This window comes from Pararge aegeria, chromosome 23, assembly GCF_905163445.1.
Source record: "Pararge aegeria chromosome 23, ilParAegt1.1, whole genome shotgun sequence".
NCBI classification, from domain to species: domain Eukaryota; kingdom Metazoa; phylum Arthropoda; class Insecta; order Lepidoptera; family Nymphalidae; genus Pararge; species Pararge aegeria.
The window spans coordinates 10,801,648-10,816,037 of record NC_053202.1 but is presented as its reverse complement, the minus strand read 5'-3'; the positions used below and the strand labels follow the sequence as shown (position 1 = coordinate 10,816,037).

General features: G+C 33.7%; 3 protein-coding genes across 3 annotated transcripts in view; 1 reads left to right on the top strand and 2 right to left on the bottom strand.

Moving 5' to 3' along the window:
• LOC120634171 (DNA replication licensing factor Mcm6) overlaps nucleotides 1–8,408 on the bottom strand; it is a 61,304-nt gene extending 52,896 nt beyond the window's left edge. Inside the window, exons 1-6 of the mRNA XM_039904598.1 lie at nucleotides 8,015–8,408; nucleotides 5,517–5,719; nucleotides 4,527–4,747; nucleotides 3,281–3,472; nucleotides 1,502–1,674; nucleotides 452–575 (exon numbers count right to left, since the gene is read on the bottom strand). Of these exons, the coding sequence (XP_039760532.1) occupies nucleotides 452–575; nucleotides 1,502–1,674; nucleotides 3,281–3,472; nucleotides 4,527–4,747; nucleotides 5,517–5,719; nucleotides 8,015–8,106 (1,005 nt within the window). The 5' untranslated portion in view covers nucleotides 8,107–8,408. The remainder of the gene's footprint in view (nucleotides 1–451; nucleotides 576–1,501; nucleotides 1,675–3,280; nucleotides 3,473–4,526; nucleotides 4,748–5,516; nucleotides 5,720–8,014) is intronic.
• Nucleotides 8,409–8,755: 347 nt separating this feature from the next.
• LOC120634317 lies at nucleotides 8,756–11,611 on the top strand. The gene is made up of 4 exons (XM_039904816.1): nucleotides 8,756–9,145; nucleotides 9,549–9,660; nucleotides 10,174–10,278; nucleotides 10,727–11,611. Exons 1-4 carry the CDS (start codon nucleotides 9,042–9,044, stop codon nucleotides 11,120–11,122), a joined length of 717 nt encoding a protein of 238 aa, XP_039760750.1. The 5' UTR covers nucleotides 8,756–9,041; the 3' UTR covers nucleotides 11,123–11,611.
• LOC120634316 (glycerate kinase) lies at nucleotides 11,259–13,232 on the bottom strand. Its single transcript, XM_039904815.1, has one exon. The coding sequence runs from the start codon at nucleotides 13,067–13,069 to the stop codon at nucleotides 11,609–11,611; it is 1,461 nt and encodes a 486-aa protein (XP_039760749.1). The 5' UTR covers nucleotides 13,070–13,232; the 3' UTR covers nucleotides 11,259–11,608.
• Nucleotides 13,233–14,390: the final 1,158 nt, after the last annotated feature.

The following is a 14,390-nucleotide window of genomic DNA, read 5'->3' as shown; positions in this document are numbered from 1 at the left end:
TGGAATGCGTTAGAATAAAGGACGAATCATATTATAACTGTATGAGTTTCTTGCTGGCTCTTCTCGTTAGAATCTGCTTTACGAACCGGTGGTAGAGTCACTACAAACATACATACTTGAATTTTCAGTTATTATAAGTAGGCAGTATGAAATTGAATTTGTACTTGCTTACTGAGTACTTATATACGTACGTACGTACATATAGAATCCTCATTCAGCTATTATTGCATGCACATACTGGGTCCAAAGATATGTGAAACTGAAACGCGTATGTACTATGCGCGCGTCGGTCTTTTATGTTCAATAGGGTTGTAATAAGTAAACACTTAGAATGTTTTGAATTCGTTTGTATGGAAAAATAATACATATTTTTACAAGGTGATTCCTTATGAAATAAGGATTTGTACTCAAACAGTATTTTGTATTTCGGTTACACGTTGTATAATCATACCTTGTCCCATTCTTTATCGGTCATCTGTTTCCGCATATCTTCCGTGGTAAGGTCATCAGTCGCCAGATCTGCGGTTCCGAACCGTCGTGAGGTAGCTTGTACGCTGCATGCCAAAAATGCTGTCCTAGAAAAAAAATACATAAATATGTTATTACTTATGTAAGCATATAAGAAGTGATAATTTGCTGTTAATCGCAATTTACTTAAAAAAATAAATCGAAATCCAATTTAAATACAGATAAAATATAATTTTTATTAATACATAACTATAACCTAAAATAAACTATTTAAAAACTAAATAAAATCTAAAACGTCCTCAAAACCACCGCAGCGAGGCACAGTTCCTAAGATGAATAAATAAATAATAAATAAATATACTACGACAATACACACATCGCCATCTAGCCCCAAAGTAAGCGTAGCTTGTGTTATGGGTACTAAGATAGCTGATGAATTTTTTTTTTATGAATATAATACACATAAATACTTATAATATACAGATAAACACCCAGCCACTGAAAAACATTAATGTTCATCACACAAACATTTTCCAGTTGTGGGAATCGAACTACAAAGCAGAATAAATAAATAAATGATTACTGCTAAGAAACTAGGTATTTAGCTTCAATAATACTGTTAATTAATGAAAGATCTAAGTGCCATCCTGAACATTGTGGGTATTGCAGTGAATATCTGAATACCTTGGCCTTCCAAGACCATGGACTCAGAAAGCTGAGTCGCTGCCCACGCAACCTAACCTGTTAGGGAGTATGATAGTCATACCCCTTATTGGTTCGCACCACAACACTAAATAGCTTGGCGGTACGTCTTTGTCGGTAGGGTGTCAACAAGCCACGGTCAAAGCCTCTAACAGACTAGACCAGAGAAAAATAAGAAATTTTAAATTCCCAAACCTCCTCCGCTGTAGGACCCCCTACAGCGCTCACCGTTACGCCAGGGAGGTTGTTATAATTCTTATGAAGTACGCAACTATTTGTACCACGCAGCCGTCATATATAGCTAGTATTTCATAAAATACAGAGTACATACTTGTAATGCAACTCCCGTACACCCAAGGCCTTAAGTCCCTTGATACCTTCCATTTGTCCGTCATTTCCTTGTCGTGTCCTGGTTGTCAGTTCTGCCTTGGCTCCTGGTAAGGACAGAGAGCCTACATCTGGAACTACTATTAGTGTTCCTGTGAAGTCATAACGGTCACCTGCCTAGAACAGCAATGGATAAGAACTATTAGATGGTTTTTACTTCATTGTGATAACGTTTGTCATAGTATCAATTATAATAATAATAATTTCTCTTTTCATTTATAAAATCTGTTCACATTGTATAAAATAGAGAAAATCTCCAAAATTAAAATCATATCAACCAAATAAAAATTAAATAACACAAGGCATTGAAATTGCAATTAAATTGTGTCTTTCGCAGAAATGCTGGAGGTAGTGTCAGTGAAGTCTAGCCATGATCATCTTCAAAAATAGAAGTAAATTGAGACCTGTTCAATTTTGTTTTTTTGTAAAACTGTAAGACTGATAGTCATGGTCTAGTCGACAAGTTGAAAATGGTACAAAATAGAGATACTGCTCTTAAAATTATGTGCGATAGCTCATTGGATCCGGAATGACGCTCAGAAAAATGTGCAAAAAGCGCACATAAAAAATTACAAAAGTTATAAACAATTGAAAAAAATATATTCAATATCTGAAATAAAACGTGCCGTACTCGCTTTTGAGGACGCGCGCGAAATCTAAAAATGTCGCGCGCAGACCTATTTTCAGCGGTAAATTGGAATTATAAATACAGTGTAAACTCCATGTAACGTCCCTCGATTTAACGTCGAAATTAATTGGTTTTGGTTGGTTTAGCTTGTCTTCCATACAATGATACACTCTACATAGCATTACACCCAACATTTGAGTAATAAAGTACTTTTTAAGTTGCTAAAATTATATAAATATTATATAAAACTGCGCAACTGTGTACGTTTTTTTTTTGTCGCTTTAATATCCTAGCCCGCAATAAACTCGACTGTCGACATCATCCATACGAACTTTCCAAGAAATTGGGATTGCTTGCACGTGTAGACTGAATGTATCACCAAGATGCCTCGATATCGCAAGATATGAATAAAATAAGTAAAAAAAATCAACAAAATTACTGGTGCAGCAAAAGACGTCAGGCAAAAATAACAGACTATACGCAATAGCATTCAAATAAGATTCTTTTTATATGTACATAACTACTAACACTTGTCTGAAATAAACTTTTTCTTTTTCTAATTGAAAAATAAGAATTAGAATTCTCTCCATTTAACAACAACACCATAAAATTCACAGTCCCTTCAGTGTCGTTACATAGAGTTTACACTGTAATGGAGATAGAGTTCCGGCAGTTGGGAGTTTTTCATTCAATATTTCCTATTCTTTCAGAATCTCTTATTGAAATTTCTGAAATATTAATAATAGTTTATGAAATATTGGCAAAAAACGAAATGCCATTTTTTTCATCTTTAATTGTTTATAACTTTTGCAACTTTTTTATGTGTTTTTTATATACACGCTTTTGGCACATTTTTCTAGGCATCATTCCGGATCCAATGAGCTATCGCACTTAATTTTAAGAGCAGTATCCTCTATTTTGTACCAATTTAAACTTGTCGACTAGACTACCAATTGTATAGTACTCTTGCTTAAGTTGCTTATTTCAACCAATATTCAAGGACAATTAGCCAGCATTGGAAGTTAAGTTGACACTGTTATTCTAAGACAACAAACTCACTGAATTTATGTTACATACATTTTATAAAAAGATTACCTGCACAGATTCGACAGCCTCAGCTCTCAATATGACCTCCAGAGATCTTGGTATACAGCCTCTTGGCAGCTCTGCCTGCGTCTCTTGTACGCGAATCTTCTGGAAGTCCACAAACACTGACTTGTCCGCATCCAACATGAACCGTCTACGATTAGCGCACACTGGATTCCTGCATATTGTTGGTATTGTGTACTGGAAATATAATAAAGGATTTAAGGAATTGTTTTATGACCAGCTTTTTTTTAGTAAATATATAAATAATCTACGACATTGCACACATCGACATCTAGCCCCAAAGTAAGCGTAGCTTGTGTTATGGGTACTAAGATGACTGCTGAATATTTTTATGAATAATGTACACAAATACTTATAATATACAGATAAGCACCCAGACACTGAAAAACATTCATGTTCATCACACAATTATTTTTCATTAGTTGGAATCGAACCCACAGCCTTGGACTCAGAAAGTAGGGTTGATGCCTACTGCGTCACTCGGCCGTTGTATTATATTTATAGTTAGATATTTTTGTGACAGAGCTTGTCTAGGAAAGAAGAAGGGCCATGCTCTTCCATTTTGAAGGGCATAGTTGCTAGTGTAATAACAGGTACATGAGGCTGTGTTAATTGCATACTCTGCGAGTATTTCTCTGTTTATAGGCAATTTTGACGGCTGATTGGCGCAGTTTGCAGCGACCCTGCTTTCTGAGTCCAAGGCCGTGGGTTCGATTCCCACTACTGGAAAATGTTTGTGTGATGAGCATGAATGTTTTTCAGTGTCTGGGTGTTTATATGTATATTCTAAGTATTTATGTATATTATATATAAAAATATTCATCAGTCATCTTAGTACCCGATGTGTGTATTGTCGTAGTATATTTATTTATAAAAAAAAAAATGATAATTTAATTGTTCTGTCAATTTTATTCCTTCAAAAAAAAACGAAATCTTAGTATAAATTTACAATCTTAAACACAGTGCAATTAGTTAACAGTATGGCATCCTTTTGATTGCAATTTTCACACATGCCTCTCATGTCATGAGGAACAATTGTCCTTCAATTATCTTATAGGCGTGCACAAGGGAAGGTTGTTTTAAAACTTACATAGTATTGTGAATTAGTGGCAATAAAATTGTTACTCGCTGCGTCCAAGTCTTACACACAGTAATTGTGATGTATTCTGATGCAAAGGAAACACTAACACTGCTTCAAAGCAAAACAAAATAAAATAAAATAAATGCTTACCTTGAATTGCTGTTCAACATTTTTTATCACAGTCTGGCAGTCCAAGCACACAAAGGTTCCCGTAACAAGCTCAGGATGTACCGGATGGGTCCTCACAATTTGTCCCGATATCCTTATCAGAGTACCTATTTTGGCGGTCGTTAACTCTCTAACCTTATGCCTTGTTGGTACATCAACAAATGAAACGTAGCACTCTTTATCTTGCAGGTCTTTTTTCATACCTAAAAGAAAATGAATATGGTGTTTGATACATTTTAATCTGCTCAGCTATCCAGAATCCACAAGCACCATTCTAAACTACCATTAATGGTAGTTTAGGATGGTGCTTGTGGTGCTTTGAAGAAAGACACACCTTTGCATTAATGCAAAGGTGTGTCTTTCTTCACACCCTTACTGAGCAACCAATTAACTTGATTTTTGACATAGAGTTAGTTTAAATGATGGTCCGAACAAGATCTTTTTTATCCCAGAAAAACAAAAAGTTTCCACACATTTATAAGAAGCTTTTTAAGACATGATGACATCTAATCATCATCATGTGTTAGACAGCAAGTATATTATAAGATACACAGGTTTTTGCATTGCTAAAAGTATAGCTTCGGCACAGTAATAATCATCATCAACATCATCGTACGCTGATGGTGGTCTCCATACTAGGGACTTTACCAACGATGACCAATCTGCCTGCCCGGCATAGTCATTACAGGGATTTCTTCTGTGTAATTACAATACTCCCCTCATTATTCCCTTGTTTCTTAAACACAAGAGAGAAACATTAGCTACATTTGATCCTGGAAAACATCAAATTCCCATGGGTGTTTTCCAGGGATATTTATAATTTTACACCAACATTGCCCTCCTATTCTTAACAAAGCAATGGAACAACTTGTTCACCTCACTCAGTAGTAAAGAAAATCTAAAATAATAAATGTCACCAAATGTTTTTTTTTTTCAATTGCCTAAATAATAAGGTAAAATGATATTAATTACCAGTTTCTGCAAGACTCAGAACATAGTTCAATATAGCTTGGTTTAAGAATGGGTGTATCCTGTAGTACTCTTCAATTATCGTTGTAGCAAGATTCTGGTTGTACTTCTCTACATCATCGAAGCTTATTTCTAATGTGCTCAGTTCTGGTTTGAGCAGCTCTTTGGCCTGTTTTTCGTATTTCAGTTCATTGTCTTCTTTGAACCTGAAAATTAGTTGCAATAATTGATTTTTCCATATCTATCTTAATCATTTTTCACTTAACTGAATTAACACATAACATGAAACGGACAAATAAGGACAGAATAGGACATAACACAAGGATATGAATAAACGAAAGAACAAAATTGTTCAAAAAGATAGAGAAAGATAGAAGCCTAGAGACAGGCGGGTTTTAGAGCTGATTTTTCAACAGTAGACCACATACATGTAGTGAAACAAGTTGTTGAAAATTATAATGAGTATGGTAATTCATTCTATATATCATTTATAGACTACAATAAGGCATTCGATTCCCTTTCTCACAACTACATATATAAAGCCCTTGCCAGTCAAGGAATAGAAAATAAATATATCAGACTCATTAGAAATATATACAGCAACAGCACAGCAAAAGTGAAGTTGGAAAGAATTGGAGTTCAAAATAAAGAAAGGAGTAAGGCAAGGAGATCCTTTGTCTCCTAAACTCTTCTTAACTTAACTGTGCTAGAAGAAATTTTTAGAAAAATACAGTGGGAAGAGTTAGGAATTAATATAAATGGATGCAAGCTGACACACCTGAGATTCGCAGACGACTTAGTGCTATTTACCAATGACCCAGACACTCTACAAGAAATGCTAAACCAACTAGCATCAGAAAGCCGGAAAGCAAGTCTCACCATCAACACTTCCAAAACGAAGGTTATGACAAATAGGCATAAACAAACTATAAAAGTAAACAACCAAGAGATAGAATATGTGAACGAATATGTCTATTTAGGACAAATAATCTAACCAAACATGCAGATGGACAAGGAATTGCAAAGGCGAGTGAACAACAGCTGGGCTTGATACTGGTCACTCAAAGAAGTACTAAAAAGCAAAGATATTCCAATGCCAACCAAATCCAAGGTATATAACATGTGTATTCTCCCAATCCTCACTTATGGATGTCAAACCTGGGGATTGACGAAAGCTCACCAACAGAAGCTCTAAGTATGCCAACATAGAATGGAAAGGAGCATGTTGAATATTAAGCTGAAAACAAGTGGAGCATAAGGAAAATTAGGAAGGCCACAGAAGTAACGGACGTCCCCAGAAAGATTAAGAGGCTAAAATGGCGCTGGACTGGCCATGTGGTTAGATCCTCGAAAGAAAAACGGACTGAAGAAATTATATCTTGGTACCCTAGAGATGGCAAGAGGAAAAAAGGACGGCCACAAAAAAGGTGGGAAGATGACTTGCCAAAAGGATGGCGCAGAGACAGAGCACACTGGAGAATTCTAGAGGAGGCCTATGTCCAAGGACAGCCTGACTAAGCGCGCTCGTGTTACAATTTTTTTAGGAATAAATATAACTTAATTAAATAATACATTTAGTAACTAGTAGTGTATAAGCAAAAATGTATTTAGTCAGAGAATAAAGGCTATTTTTATTTTATTTTATTTATATCTTAATCATTTTTAACACTTTCATTACCTATGTTAAGTAGTGAAGTATGTTTTGTAGTTAGTTTTCTGGAATAAACTGGATGTGGTGTAAATTTATTTATTATGTACATACACTAAGCGGGCAGATGTAAAATGAATAAAATCACCAGTACAAGTTATAAAAAACCATTGTAAGAGTTATAAAAAGGCTAACCTTTAGATTATATAACTCATACTGGAGATTTCCTTTATTTTATATCATCTGCAGACCCTGTGTAAACCCTCTACATACATAATATATATATAGATAAATAAAATATGTACCTTCTTGTATAGATATAGTGCATCATCATAGTAACCCATTAGTGGCCCACTACAAGGAAGGGTTAAAGAATGAGAAGGGGTTAACACACTCTACACACCTTTTATAATTATTATTAAATTCTTTTTTGCAAACACAAAAACAAAATACACAATTGAAAAAATAAAAACCAGTCTTCCTTTCCCTCCCAGGCAACCTTTGGCAAAGGTAGTTATTATAAGGAAGGTACCTATGAGAACATTATAGAGAACTCTCAGGCAGGCAGTTTCCTGACGATGTTTTCCTTCACCATTGAAACGTGTGATATTTTAATATCTTAAAATGCACATCAGAACTAGAGGTGCATGCTGGGATACAAACTCGGTCTCTCCGAATGTAAAGTCAAAGTCCAACCCACTAGGCGCTCATGAGTTAGATGTAGTTGTGAAGACATAATAGTTACTTTAAAAAATAAAACGTGTATCCTTTAGGTAAAATCTCAGTGTTACGTTGACCGATACAAATCTATAATGTTCGCTACTAAACCAGTGATTATATGAATAAAACTTACTCTTCCAAGAAATCCTGAAACAACTTCTGGCATCTAACTCCAACCTCATCCTTTACTTGACTCTGGGTTGCGTAAGTGTCTGCTACATCCATGGTTATACAGGTCACTTACTAATATCACCACACAAAGTTCGGCGATGGCGTAAGGAAGTTTCTTCAATTCAATCAATTATTCGAGTTTAAGGATATGAAAACACTGGGACTTTCAGTTCACGTCACTTGAAATTTACCGTGTTTAATGAGGAATTGGTTAATCTGTAAGCTAATATAAGGATAAGCGTATTTACTATAACCTAACACAATTTTAACTGTTTTCAACTAGATACTTTAATGTCTTTAAATAAATCTCGCCTAATACGAAAACAAAGCATGTATTTTTTGACAACTGTTTTGTTTTGGCGGGAGCCGCCGGCTGCGTTAGTCTTTTTTATGGCTTTGAGTGCTAGTTGTTTTAAGTTTAATCAAGTCACAATAATCTACAGATGCATGCACGTTAAAATATAGGTATTTGATTTAATGATATATGATAGGTTGGAAATAAATTTATTTACATGCGAAGTTTACCTATAAAAAAAACATTTGAACATTTTGCCCTAATGTATTATATTATATTTTTATTACTTTTGTTGTTGGCTGTTGGTGAACCAAGTAACAACGTCGCTGTTGATCGTCTGTGGTCTCCACAGAGCCTTGAACCAAGATTGAAAAAATAGTAGGTATTTCAAGTTTTTGTTTGGTGGTTTTACCAAAACATGGTTTTAAGCCAACAAGACGTGATTATTAAGCACTCAAGACATGGCTGTACAGTAGTATATACCTTTGTTTTTCCTTATGGGAAAGAATAAAGAATTTTTTTTTCCTTTGTTTACATTTTACAATCGTTCTGTATATCGTACATTTATTGGAACAAGAATATTACTACACATAGGGATTTTTTATGAAAATGTTAATAAGCTCCGTTCAGTGTTAACACAGTTCTATAAGGCATAGTGTTTATTTACTTGCTGGCGATTTTGTATGTTTTAACTATGAACATAGGCGAGCTACAAGTGAACTTTTTAATCAAAGCTTCTTCTGTCGTATCACGGATTCAAAAGAATGAAACTCAAAAAATACTAAGAAGCCTTTACTTGTAAGTTTGATAAAAGTATTCTAATCTTGTGACACAGTTTCAGCGAATGTGAAGTATTTATTTTAGGTTATAATCAAACACCAAGCTTTACTTTATATTACATCCTACCGCCAGTAGCTAGATGTAAAGTATTTTTTTTTGTCTGTAAAAGTCGGTTCAGCTGTTCTAAAGATTAGCCCAGAAAAAGAGTATATTTATGGTTGAAAATAAAGTAATGTTTCACAGATATTCCCACCTTTACCTTTATACTTTGGTTATGTTTTGGTTTAGTTTTGGTCAACGTTATCATATAACTATTGAGATGCAGCATTTATTTAAAATCATAAATAATTTATTTGAAATCATAAATATTATCAACTTTCACAACACACATTTGCTTTAGTAAAGTAAAGTTTTTTTATAGGTTGCGTTGTAACCAATTGGCTGGAACGGGCAGGTTACCACTTAAGCAGTTTTCGTGTGATTCAAGATGTCCTCATTGTTTTATAGAGTGGACGGAAGACACAGAAAGAAAGGTGAGCTAAGCCTGGATATTTAAAAAAAATGATTGTTTTCTGGCGAGGAGAAGGTGCTACTTTGCAGAATTCTATGTTATACAAGAATGTTACGCCTAATTTGCTACATTCTGCGATAAACAGGAGAATCAGTACTATGTTATTTTGGGTGAAGTATAAATATTGAAATTTTTTTTAATTATGCTGTTCAGATTCTCCTGCTTTCAAAAAGTTAAATAACTGTGTAAAGTTAAATAACAAGTGAGCAGAAGTATCAACAAAGAAGATGCTCAGTCAATAAGTGCTTTTTGCAGTTTGTTACCATGACTTTAATGTTAACAGAGCCTAGTGTAAGACTTTCTTTCTACCTACATTTTCTTATACTACATCGGGCCAGCATGGTGGTCTATAGCCCTAACCCCTTCTCATAATGGGTTGATATAATGACAGTAAAAAGCTTTACTTTTATCTGGTTTCCAATAATAACTCAACTCTTTTATACTGTGTTGATTCATTTGAAATATATGGTTACAGGTGACTCCAATAAAACTTAGTAAAAGGCAAAGACGTCGGATTAGAGTCAATGGGAAGAAAAAGAATTCTGTCAATAAAGATTTCTTACTTCACAGCAATAATATGGTAATGTTTATCACCAGACAATTCTAAATTTTATTATTTCAAGTGCACTTTAGAAACATCACATCTGTGTGTTTGTAGTGACTTACTTTATATTGTTTCGGAGGGCAGTTTCTACAGAATTAAATAAGTGTGCAATTGATATAATTTCCTTTAAGATGCATGTTTGTGAGTTTTCCATTATTTATTTATTTATTCCCATCTTACATTTTTGTCATTACAGAAAAAGTTATTATATATATTTATTATATTCTCAAAGGTGTGTTAAGTCTCTAGCAATCTGCACTTGGCCAGCTTAGTGTACTGTCAAATCCCTTCTCACTCTGAGAAAAGACCTGTTCCCTGTATTGGGCCGGGCCAGTAATGGTTTGATGATGATGTACAGTGTAGTAAGTGGAACACATAAGTAGTATTTAGGATTTGTATACTTACATATTTTGTATTTCTATAGGAAAATGTGTGCTCCTTTTGTGGCCACACAACAAAGTCAACAATAATCAAACCAAGCGACACTTATAATAAGATGAAAGAAGAAAAACCGTGCATAGAAACTCCTATGATACTTGAAAAACAGAATAAAAAAGAAACAAAACAATCAAATGTGAGGATTCATAAATTGAATGTGTATTGTGAAACAAAAGAGGCGTTTTCTTTAAGCAAACAGAATAACACTCTACCTCGTTTAATAAAAGAGACGCCGAAAATTATTAAAAACAGTAAGAAAAAGAAAGACAAATTTGCTGGATTGTGCCGTACTGCTGTAACTGCTGCATTAAAATTAAAACAGGACAAGGACAAGCAAAACAAGTTAAATCTATTTTTGAAACCTTCAACTTCAACAGTCTAATAAAATAGGGTATATGTTACAAGATTTAGAAATGCAGGTAGACGTCCAGAAAAATATTGTAAGGTTTGTCAAGAAACTTAATTTAAAGGCAATAACTCCTTTTTAACAAGGTTATTATTATTTAAGACCTTTCAAAAATGGTTTGAAGAACACAAATTCTAAAGTAACTTCACTATTACTACATAGTTAATGGTCCTAAAACAATTTTTTTTTTGCAAATATGTATATACATAAATGTGCTCCTGAAGTTTGCGCACGATTTTGTGCACCACACACATTTTGGGTGTCTGGTGTAGCGGGGAGGGTAACAGCGCACGTCTGCTAACTTCAGGCAGACGCATTTATGTTTGAATCATACTACTTACGTACTTGATTATGAATTTTAATAATTTTTATTTATTCATTGAACATACTACATTTAGGCTTTATTTATGTTGGTATGAATTAGTATGTATTTTGTTAAAAATAAAAGTAGAAAATTGAAAATTATTTATGTATTTTGTTTTTTATTATAATTAAATGTATATCCATCACATTTGTGTCTGTATGCCCTGTAATTACGTGTAGCTCTCCATTTTGGAATCTTCTATAAAAATTATATGAATCATTATTTTCAATGTAATTATCAACATCAATATTTGATTCTAGACAATTTGAAATTAGTTGCAGATATCCTATAGCACCAGCTGCATCTGTAGGTCCATCTATTCCATCCGTACCAGCACTTAAAAAATATATCTCATGATTAGTTAGTTGATTGCTAAAATCATGTATTACTTTAGAAAATTCTAAACTAAGTTGTTGATTCCTTCCACCTTTTCCTTCACCTTTTACTTCCACTGTAGTTTCACCACCAAGTATTAAACATAAATCTTTAGTTTTTATAATATCATCTCCATCAATTGAATACAGAGTTTTGTTTAAATCAAAACCTGGTATAGCCAAGGTGTTTAAACTTCTTTTTAATTCATCAGCATTTATGTTACCCTTTTTAAATGCTATAATTATTCTAACCAATTCTACATATTCTTTAGCTAGGTCTGTTACATTTCCAGTGACAATATTAGATAGTACAAACGGAAAATAGTTTAGTTTTACAGCTTCTTTTGTAGCAGCTTCAGTGCTTAGTTTATTAGAACCAATTATAATATTTTGTACATTATCTAAAGGAAACATTTTCAAATGATTATCATCTTCTAATACAGACCTTATTGATTTAGGGAGGTCTTTGTATAGTTTGTATTTTTTAATTACATTTAAGGCTTCAGATGGATGATCTTCATTCTTAGATGTTGGTCCACTTGCAATGAAGTCTAAAGGATCGCCAACTATATCAGAAAGGATCAAAGTTAAAACTTGAGCAGGTTGTGCCAAAATGGCTAGCTGTCCTCCTTTTAAATCAGATATTCTCTTTCTGACTGTGTTAAGTTCTTTAATATCTGCACCAGAATTTGCTAATTTTTTTATTAAATTAAGTTTGTCATCTAAAGTTATAGGATATTTAGGCAAAGGTAGTAAAGCAGATCCACCACCTGATAAAAGAACTAATAAAAAGTCATCGTGTTTTAGTTTTGTAACCAATTCTTTGATTTTTGTAGCAGTTTCTAGAGCTTTTGAATCTGGTAAATTGTTTTCTGCACCTTGCCAGTAGGCTATACTATCATTGATTGGTTTATAATCCGAACTGCCAAAAGGAATGCTTATAATGCCTTGTTTGATTTTAGAACCCAAACTCTTTTCAACCTCTATCGCCATGTTTTTTACAGCTTTCCCAAATCCGACAACATAAACATTTTTGTCTTTTAGATTATAGTGCTGACCCGCAATAGTTAACTGCTGCTCATTACAATTGTAGCAAATAGATTTTCTGATTAGATTTTCGGGTAGTACAGCTGAAACACTGCTTTTAAATATTTGTCGCAAATCACTTAGGATGTTTTTGGCCATTTTATGAGAAAACAGAAAATATAAAACTAGAATAAATACAACCGCAAGGTTGAAATGAATTTGTTAAGTAATAACATTCCTCTAAGAGTCAAGTTTATGTCATTTATTAGATAACAGCATTTTTAAACAAACACATAAATGATAACTCAAACGATAATGAACTCTATTATGATAAGATAATCTTATAAATTGCTCGCCTAAATAATAACATTCTAGGTATGGAGGGTAGAGGTAAGGAGAGTCATCTTATATGGGAGAAAAGATGAAAAAGGGTCCAGTTGTTGCGCTAAATAACAGTTCAAAAATCCTCCACAATGGCGCTGGTGGATGCACAGGGTATGGTATGAATGTAGCAATCGTAGATGAATTGAAGTATGCCGAGTTAAAAAATTTAATGTCATTATCGACTAAAGTAGTTAATTATTGAGAATTTCAACAACTTACGTTGTACAAAATATTGTGGTAAATATAACCTTACTTCCTTGTATCTCCATACTTCCTTGTTTATTTTTCAAGCCTACTCTAACAATATTTATATTTGGCGCTTCTTTTAAGAGTTACCCTGATGCAAATGTGGCGCCATCCTAATTTAATACATTTTGACGACACTTTTTCATATACACAGATGACTCTCCTTACCTCTACCCTCCATAATTCTAGGTTAGGTACCTTCGGACTCCAGTCACAGAGTATAATAAGATATAAAGTACGGACTACGGATGCCGGATGGTAGAAAAAATTTATCATCGATTAATCGACCGATAATAAAAATTATGTTCCTCGTTTTTTATACGCATAGTAATACTGACGTTTTTTTTGAACGAAAATAAACAATAGAATATCTAAGAGTACAACTATTTAACAGACTAATTCATTGATGTATTATTTTAAATATCGATAATTTTGGTTCGTTCATATTCGAATTTCAAAAACGCGCGTCAAGTAATGATAAACGGACTGCCGACATTTGAAGTGTTCAGTCCGTTCGTCATTCGGTTTTTCCGTAACATCTTCCAAGTATACGTGACATTGGCGAAATACAACGTGCCGATTTGGCACACCTAAAAGCCAAAAAAGTAAAATCAAAGATGATTAAATCGATTGCTTCAGTTTTGCTCTCTGAGACCTTTAGTTCAGAAGTGGACTGTTTTAGACTGTTTTTTTTTACTGATGATGATGATGATTTATAAATAATAGCTCGTCTTGTTCTGATATATAAGCTCTTTCAAAATCCGCTCAGTAGTGTTAGCGTGAAAGAGTAACAAACATCCATACATCCTGACTTTCGGTTTATAATATTTATTAAGTACCAAAAGAAGTA

What these genes read in the sequence shown, in the direction of transcription:
- LOC120634316 (XM_039904815.1), bottom strand. Translation starts at nt 13,069, where the DNA reads ATGGCCAAAAACATCCTAAGTGATTTGCGACAAATATTTAAAAGCAGT.
- LOC120634317 (XM_039904816.1), top strand. Translation starts at nt 9,042, where the DNA reads ATGAACATAGGCGAGCTACAAGTGAACTTTTTAATCAAAGCTTCTTCT. An exon ending in CGGAAGACACAGAAAGAAAG is followed by an intron (nt 9,661 to 10,173) that starts GTGAGCTAAGCC and finishes ATATGGTTACAG; the next exon opens with GTGACTCCAATAAAACTTAG. An exon ending in TACTTCACAGCAATAATATG is followed by an intron (nt 10,279 to 10,726) that starts GTAATGTTTATC and finishes GTATTTCTATAG; the next exon opens with GAAAATGTGTGCTCCTTTTG.